At 50.3% G+C, this 8,521-nt stretch overlaps 1 protein-coding gene across 1 annotated transcript; it reads left to right on the forward strand.

The window, feature by feature from the left end:
* The first annotated feature begins 1,014 nt into the window (after window positions 1-1,014).
* LOC146888750 (uncharacterized) lies at window positions 1,015-6,198 on the forward strand. Its single transcript, XM_085666134.1, has one exon. It carries the CDS (start codon window positions 1,015-1,017, stop codon window positions 6,196-6,198), a length of 5,184 nt encoding a protein of 1,727 aa, XP_085522260.1.
* The last annotated feature ends 2,323 nt before the right edge of the window (window positions 6,199-8,521 follow it).

Raw genomic sequence — 8,521 nt, forward strand, 5'->3', positions numbered from 1 at the left:
TGAAATTTATGACACCAAGACAACCCAGTAAGGATCAACATAGGCTGAAGGAGAAAATAGAAAAAGAAGAAATATAAAATGCAGAAGAAAGGGAAATTGAAGAAAAAGAAAAGTAAGTGTCCCAACTATACCCAAAGTACACGGCACTCGGCCTCTAAAGTCTAAGCGTCGTTTTACTCCTCAAGACTGGAAGGCTGATGTCCCAACTATACCCAAAGTACACGGCACTCGGCCTCTGAACACGCAACCTCAGTGAACCCAAACACCACACCTGGTATCGGCCACCTCCTCTTCGACATACGACCCTTAACGAGCACCCAGGCCACACATTGCACGGTAGACACCCCCTCCCAAAGTATGCGACCACAAGGCAAGCTACGGATCACGCACCTTGTTCTAGAAAATGTCCCCCCTCCCCCAAGCAGCCACCAGCGAACCTCCGAAGCCGTATCCTTTTCCAAAAGCATCCCCAAAAGGTCTTCTCGGCAGCAAACTTCCCAGGCCGCCTATTCCGCACCACAGGTACTCCTACTCAGAACAATCCAGACCCATGATACAACCATCGCGGACAATAAGACGAAACCTATCATCCGTAGACATTCTCACGACCGAATATCGGGTACTGCCTACCCCTGAGGGACCCCTTGGTAATTTCCCCATCAGCACTGGATCCAAGGATAACAAAAGAGGAAATATTGGGCCAAAAGCCCATCCCAGGTAGGACCCACAGGTAAAAAAGGTATAAATAGCACACTACCCTATGCATTGATTACGCATTAAATATTCTCTGCAACCACAGACATCACTCAGCACTGACTTTGGCATCGGAGTGTCTTTTGCAGGCACACCTGCGCTGTGACCACAACCCCCTGAAGCCAGAAGACGCACCCGACCTCTCAGCACCAAGATAGTACTCGAGAGTTGTGAAGTACAACTCGGTCCCATAAGTACAATTGGCGCCCACCGTGGGGCCGAAGAGTATTTCGCAAAGTCAACCCTCCTCGCTCCAAGACCATGGTATCCACGAGAAGTAGACCAGCCGAAGTACCCACCAGACCCCCTGTAGTGGAAGTGGGAGACGCCGGTCCCTCATCCGACATATCTCGCATCCTAGAGGCTCAAGCTAGGATGCAGCAAGAGTTCGCAGAGTACAAGAAAAGGAATGCAGACGAAATGGAAGCACTTAGGCAAGAGAATGCCCGACTCAAGAGGAGGATTGAAGCAGGGAAGGCCATGGAAGAGCCTGAGATCGCCCCCTGCAGGGCAGACCTCCCACCTGTCACAGAAGAGGAAAGCGAATACAAACCCACGGGTCACACTACCGGGGGTAACTACAACCCTTTCGCTTCTAGAAGAAACCGTAGGCACCCGTTCGTCGACGGGATCGTAGAAACACCACTCCCTCAAAAGTGGAAGGCTCCAACTGTGACCTACGACGGTACCACTGACCCGGATGAATTCATATCCATTTACACCAACCAAGTCGCCCTTTACTCGACTGACGACGCCGTGATGTGCAAGTCCTTCTCTGTTGCGCTCAGAGGATCGGCATTGGAGTGGTTCATGAGTCTACAGCCCTACACCATAGATTCCTTCAGCACCCTTACCACCTCTTTCACCACCCAGTTCGACACCAGCCGTCGACACGACCTCACATCCCTGTCACTCCTGAACCTAAGACAAGAAGAAGGAGAGTCCCTTCGCACCTTCATTGACAGGTTCGGCGTAATCGCCATGAAGATCAAGGACCTCACCCCGAACCTGATATTACACTATATGGTGATGGCACTAAAACCAGGACCATTTGCTGACGAACTGGCCATGCGCCCGCCTCTAGGAATGCAAGAACTTCGAAAAAGAGCGTCAATGTTCATCAGAGTCGAGGAGATGCGACATTACCAAGACAGGGTCCGGAACACCCCAACCCACCCGGAGGTTAAAAGGGGCGGTAGAGAGCCTGGAGGTCGGGACCAAAACCGCCCTCGAGACAGAAAACAAGCCAGATTCTCCAACTACGCCCCCCTTAATGCCCCCAAATCCCGTATCCTTGACGAAGTATTGCAAGCTGAACTCATCGCTCCACCTAAGAGATTCCAAAACCCGCCAAACGCCGACCTAAGCAAATACTGCCACTACCACCGCAACAACGGACACACCACTGAGGAGTGTGAGACGCTTCGGGATAAGATAGAAGAACTTGTACGGGCCGGACACTTACGGCACTATGTCAGAAACATAACTGAAGGAAATCCCAGGACCCAACCCGAGAGATGCCCACAAAGGAACATTCCACGAAGGGAGGATGCGAGAAACGAACCCAAAGAATCCAGACAAGAACCTAGGAGAGGTACAAACTCTGAACGAAGGAGGGAGGAACCACCTCGAGGGGAAAGGCGCCCAGAAGAAAGACCCCCCTTGAGAGGGATGATAAACACCATATTAGGAGGTTTTGCTGGGGGCGGATGTTCCTCTTCTTCCAGGAAAAAGCATCTGAGGGCAGTCCGGTCTGTCCACGCCATCTGCAAGGGACCCAGAAGAAGAATGCCACCAATCACTTTCAGCGACTCGGACTTCCAAGGAGTCGACCCCAACCAAGATGACCCTGTGGTCATAACCATAGAACTTGAAAACTTCGCCGTGAAAAAGGTGCTAATCGACCAAGGAAGCTCAGTAGATATCATATATTGGAAAACTTTCCAACAGCTCCAGATCCCCGCAGAAGAACTGATCCCATACGACGAACCCATATACGGATTCTCTGGCGAAAGGGTGCCAACCCGAGGGTATGTGGACCTTCACACCACCTTCGGAGAAGGGAGACAAACTAGAACGATCCAGGTTCGATACCTCATAGTGGATGCCCACACTTCATACAACATGCTACTAGGACGACCCTCCCTCAACTCATTGGGAGCCGTGGTCTCTACGCCGTACCTCGCCCTAAAGTTCCCCTCAGCCTCTGGAGACATCATAACCGTCCACGGCGATCAAAAAGCAGCCAGAGAATGTTATATGGCCAGTTTGAAGCTCCCATACCCCCCCCTCACCACCAACAACGTCGAGAAAACACAAACCGCGATCGCCATCCAAGCAGAAGATCTCGACCCCCGGCTTAACAATGAAGCAACAATCGAGCCAGTAGGGGAAACCAAGCCCCTACCATTGGGACAGCCAAACCATTTCCTGCAGATAGGGACCACAATGGAAAGCGCGGGGGAGGAAGCAATAGAAAATACCCTCAAGAAAAATGCGGATCTCTTCGCCTGGACAACCGCAGACCTACCTGGCGTCGATCCGAGAATCGCTGCACATAAACTCTCCGTGTTCAAAGAAGCCAAACCCATCTCCCAGAAGAAGAGAAAGCTAGGAGAAGAAAGAAGGCAAGCTGCCAGGTGCGAAGTAGAGAAATTGATGAAAGCAGGCTTTGTCGAAGAAGCACGATACACAACCTGGTTAGCCAACGTCGTTCTAGTCAAGAAACAGAATGGCAAATGGTGGATGTGCGTCGATTACACGAACCTGAACAAAGCATGCCCCAGAGACGCATACCCTTTACCCAACATAGACCGCCTGGTAGATGGGGCAGCTGGAAGCGGCACACTCAGTTTTCTGGACGCATACTCCGGGTACAACCAGATACCGATGGCAGAGAGTGATGCGATCAAAACCGCCTTCATTACGGAGGAAGCAAACCTGTACTACAAGGTCATGCCCTTCGGGCTCAAAAACGCAGGCGCTACCTACCAAAGACTAATGGACAGAGTTATCAAACCCCTCCTCGGTACCTACGTCGAGGTATATGTCGATGACATAGTGGTCAAATCCCCGAACCCCATCCAACATGCCCTGGATCTTGCTGACGTCTTAAAAGCCATACGAGGATACAATCTCCGCCTGAACCCAAAAAAGTGCACCTTTGGGGTAGACGGAGGAAAATTCTTAGGATACATGCTGACCCGGCGCGGCATCGAAGTAAACCCAGAAAAGTGTCAGGCCATCATCAGCATGCGCAGTCCCGCCAATGTTAAAGAAGTGCAAAGACTCGTGGGACGGTTGACAGCCATCGCACGCTTCCTCCCCAAGCTTGCGGAGAAGACCAAGCCTATGATAAACCTGCTCAAAAAGTCATCCAAGTTCGAATGGAGCGCAGCATGCCAGGAAAATTTCGATCAACTAAAACTGCTCTTAGCCACACCCCCAATCTTGAACAAGCCACGACCCGGTTTCCCTTTGCTAATATACATTGCAACATCCTCCAACGCCGTCAGCGCGACACTCGTACAAGAGCTCAATGATACACAGCAGCCCATCTACTTCACCAGCCGCACACTCCAGGACCCTGAGACAAGATACCAAATGGTCGAGAAGATAGCACTCGCACTAATTACGGCAGCACGACGCTTGCGACCATACTTCCAAACGCACCCAATCATCGTCAAGACAGACTACCCCATACAAAAAATCCTCCAAAAGCCAGACCTCGCAGGAAGACTCTCATCGTGGTCCATCGAGCTCTCAGAGTTCAGCATCAAATATGAACCTCACGGCCCCATCAAGGCACAATGCCTAGCAGACTTCACAAATGATCTTCAACCTCAGGGGCCCGCTCACGAATGGTGGATCATGTATGTCGACGGATCATCCAACACAAAGGGATCCGGTGCCGGAATCGTACTTGAAGGTCCGAGCGGCATACTCATCGAGCAATCCCTTTGCTTCACCTTCAAAACTTCGAATAACCAAGCCGAGTACGAGGCCATTATTGCTGGACTACACCTGGCCCTCGAAATGGAAGTCAAACGTTTGTCATGTAAAACCGACTCCAAACTCACAGTCGGACACCTCACGGGCCAATACCAAGTCAAAGATGACCTCTTATCGCAATACTACCACTTAGCAATGAACTTGATCTCAAAACTTGAGGAATTCAAAATCGACCACGTACCTCGAAGCGACAACACTAGAGCCGACCTCTTATCCAAGCTCACAAGCACGAAAAAGAAGGGTCGCTACAGATCCCTGATACAGCAGGTACTCACCATCCCCTCCATACAAGCACAAGCAGAATGTTTTGAGGTCACCACGCAAGAATCCTGGATGCGCCCCTTCGTCACATACCTCGAAACAGGTGAAACACCCATCAATCAAGAAAAAGGATGGACCAGGAAAGCGGCAAGATACACTTTGATAGCCGGGGAACTCTACAGAAGGGGTTTCAGCCACCCCCTACTCCGATGCATTACAAATGACCAGGCGTCCTACGTCATGAAGGAGATACAGGACGGAACATGCGGATACCACTCAGGCCCGAAAACGATGGCAGCAAAAATCCTCCGGGCAGGGTACTTCTGGCCCACGATGGAACGAGACTGCACCGACTTCGTCAAAAAATGCCAACCCTGCCAACAACACGGACCCTGCCCCCACCTACACCGGGAACCACTCCATCACATAACGGCACCATGGCCCTTCTCCAAGTGGGGAATGGACATAATAGGACCTTTCACCCCGGGCAAAGGACAAGTCAAGTTTCTCTTGGTGGCAGTGGATTACTTCTCAAAGTGGATTAAAGCTGAACCACTCGCAAACATTACAGCCAAACAAGTCCAACGATTCCTCTGGAAAAATATCATTTGTCGGTACGGGATACCTCACACCATAATCACAGACAACGGCAGACAATTCATTGACAAGGGCCTCTCCGAATTCTACCACAACCTTAACATCCAACACATCACCAGTTCAGTCGAACACCCGCAGACCAACGGCCAGGCAGAAGCCGCAAACAAAGTCATCCTCAACCAGTTAAAGAAAAGACTCGACACCGCCAAAGGAAAGTGGCCAGAAGAACTCACAGAGGTCCTATGGGCGTACAGGTGCACCCCCCAATCTTCTACCAAAGAAACCCCGTACAGTCTGGTATACGACACCGACGCAATGATACCCGTCGAAATCGGAGAACCCTCCATCCGACACAGTCACTTCGAACCTACCTCCAACGAAGCATGCATGAACACACATCTCGACCTGCTCATGGAAAGAAGAGAGCAAGCGCACATCCAGGACACCGCTACCAAACTCCGAGCCGCAAGAAAGTACAACTCCAAACTCGACCCCCGTTCCTTTCACAAAGGAGACCTAGTCTGGCGAATGGCAAGCAAAGCACGGAAACACCAAGGCAAATTCTCGCCGAACTAGGAAGGACCTTTCCGCGTATTGCAAGAAGTAGGCAACGGCGCATACAAACTAGAACGGCTATCAGGAGACCCCATTCCTAACACTTGGAATGCCTCCCATTTAAAGTTTTATTTTAGTTAAGCTACACGTAGCATATCGTCACTTGTAATCAAAGATGTACTCTTTCCTAACCTGGCATTTTTCCCTAAGGAGGGTTTTGGCCAGGCAGGTTTTAACGAGGCATCCACCAGTAATGAAAGTTCGACGATCACAACTACTCGATATGATTACAAACACTCCCGGCCTCTAAGAGCTGACGAACGACAACTAAAAGAAACATATCCCAGCCTCTAATCTAAGAGCCGCTGGTCGAGTTAATCTAACAACTTCCCAACCTCTACTCGAAGAGCCGTTGGCCGAAGTCCATCAACAAACTTACTCGCTCCAGTGCACGAAATTCCAAACAATAATAAACGACAACAGGGGAAACCACCCCACAAAGCATAACAAGCTCAAATACACGCAAACACGGACAAATCTCGAGCAATAAATTAACATATGCAAAGGACGATAACTAAAAAACCAACAAGGCAATAAACCATAAAGCTTCTCCTTTCATTCAAAATCAAGTATCTTTACAAAGCAAAAAACGGGTACAATCCGCTCTAGCAGAAACCCAAGGCACCCCAAACCCACAAAACAAAAAATTTTTTCGGCGACCTCGCCCCCAAAGAACTACTTAATCAGCAACCTCGTCATTCCCTTCCTCCACCGCTTCCTCCCCATCCTCAGCATCCCCTTCACCATCCTCCCCATCCGGCACCACCCCCTCCACATCCACCGGCGAGGCAACAGCAACTGCCTCCTCATTTCCCCCTGCCGCCAACTCGAGCTCGGCCCGTAAACGACTAATTTCCGCCACATCAAGCATACGATTATCATACACGTCCAAATTCACGTCAAAACGACAATCGGACACAGAAACCTCCTTATACAAAAAATCGGCCTGCCTCAAGGCCTTCTGAAATCCATTCACATGCTCCGAGTAAACCGCCTGCTGCAGGCTAAATATCTCACCAGCCGCCTCTTCCGCAGCAGCCTCCTTGGCAGCAACAATCTCATCCACCTCCTCCTGCTTCGCTTTCAATCTTTTCTCGGCACCTGTAAGACTCAGCTTCAACTTCTTAACCTCCGCCTCCAATTTCTTCTTCTCCTCAGCCCAAGACTGCTGATCGCTCTCCCTTAATATCTTCAAAGAAGCAACCTCTTCCACCAGTTTCTTCTTATCTCCTACACTCAGCTCCTCTTGCAACATGGTCGTCACCCTCCTACTCAGCACCAATCCTCGAGCCATATACTCGTTCAGAGCCCTCATCACCAACCCAAGATCAGCCGCCTCCACCACGCCAACCTCCGGATCGCTTAACTTAATCTCAACCCCTTTCCTCATTTGGATTTTGCTCTTCTCAAACCCACCTAAATCTGGATTACTCGAACCACTCGACCCCACACCTCCAGTTTTCGCCAAGGCACGCAGCCTCTTTCTATCCTTCCCCACGCCCTTCATCTTGGATGGCGCCGGCCTTTTCGCTGTAGGAGGATGATACACGTCCACAACCGGACCAACCAAGTTTGGTGCTTGCGACTGTCCCTCCGCCTTGGCCGCGTTCCCCATCTTGTCACGAATCTTAGCAAAGAGATCGATCTCCCCACCCGTCTTCCTCGCATGATGCGCCATCACGCCTGCACAAAATAAATTTTTTCATTATTAGTCCAATACTAGCAAAGCCGAAAATGAAACATACATACCACATAAATCCCTAGCCGGTTTATCCGTCAAATAGCAACACACCACCCATTTCCCAGGCACCCTCGACGGCAATCTCTCAAGCACGTCCACTACCCGCCTACTTTTGACATCCAGCCCATCCTTCGAAACCGCATCTAAACGAGCAGGTGCCCCAGTCCAATAAAACGGAAATTTGGGGAAACCATCCTCATCGCAATACAACAACCGGCCGGCACTAAGAATCCGCACCCGGAAAAAGCCGTCCTTAAACTTCTTAAACGACTGAGTAAAACCGTCCAATAAACCAATCTTAGGACGACTAATCAGAGAGAGCCACGAGATCGGATCCCTCGGCCGCGTAACATAGAAATACAAGAAACTGTCAGGAGTTGGCGTCAAATACAACGCTTTACAAATCAGCCTGAACGCCTGGAGACTCCCCCAACTATTCGGATGGAGCTGCGTAGGTGCCACGTTTAGCTTCCGCAGAACACCCATAGTAAATTCATCAAAGGGCAATCGTACATGCAATTTCATAAACATGCATGAATACAT

The sequence above is a fragment of the Vigna unguiculata genome, chromosome 1 (assembly GCF_037176805.1).
Source record: "Vigna unguiculata cultivar grain cowpea cultivar isolate G323 ecotype 2 chromosome 1, ASM3717680v1, whole genome shotgun sequence".
NCBI classification, from domain to species: Eukaryota; Viridiplantae; Streptophyta; class Magnoliopsida; order Fabales; family Fabaceae; genus Vigna; species Vigna unguiculata.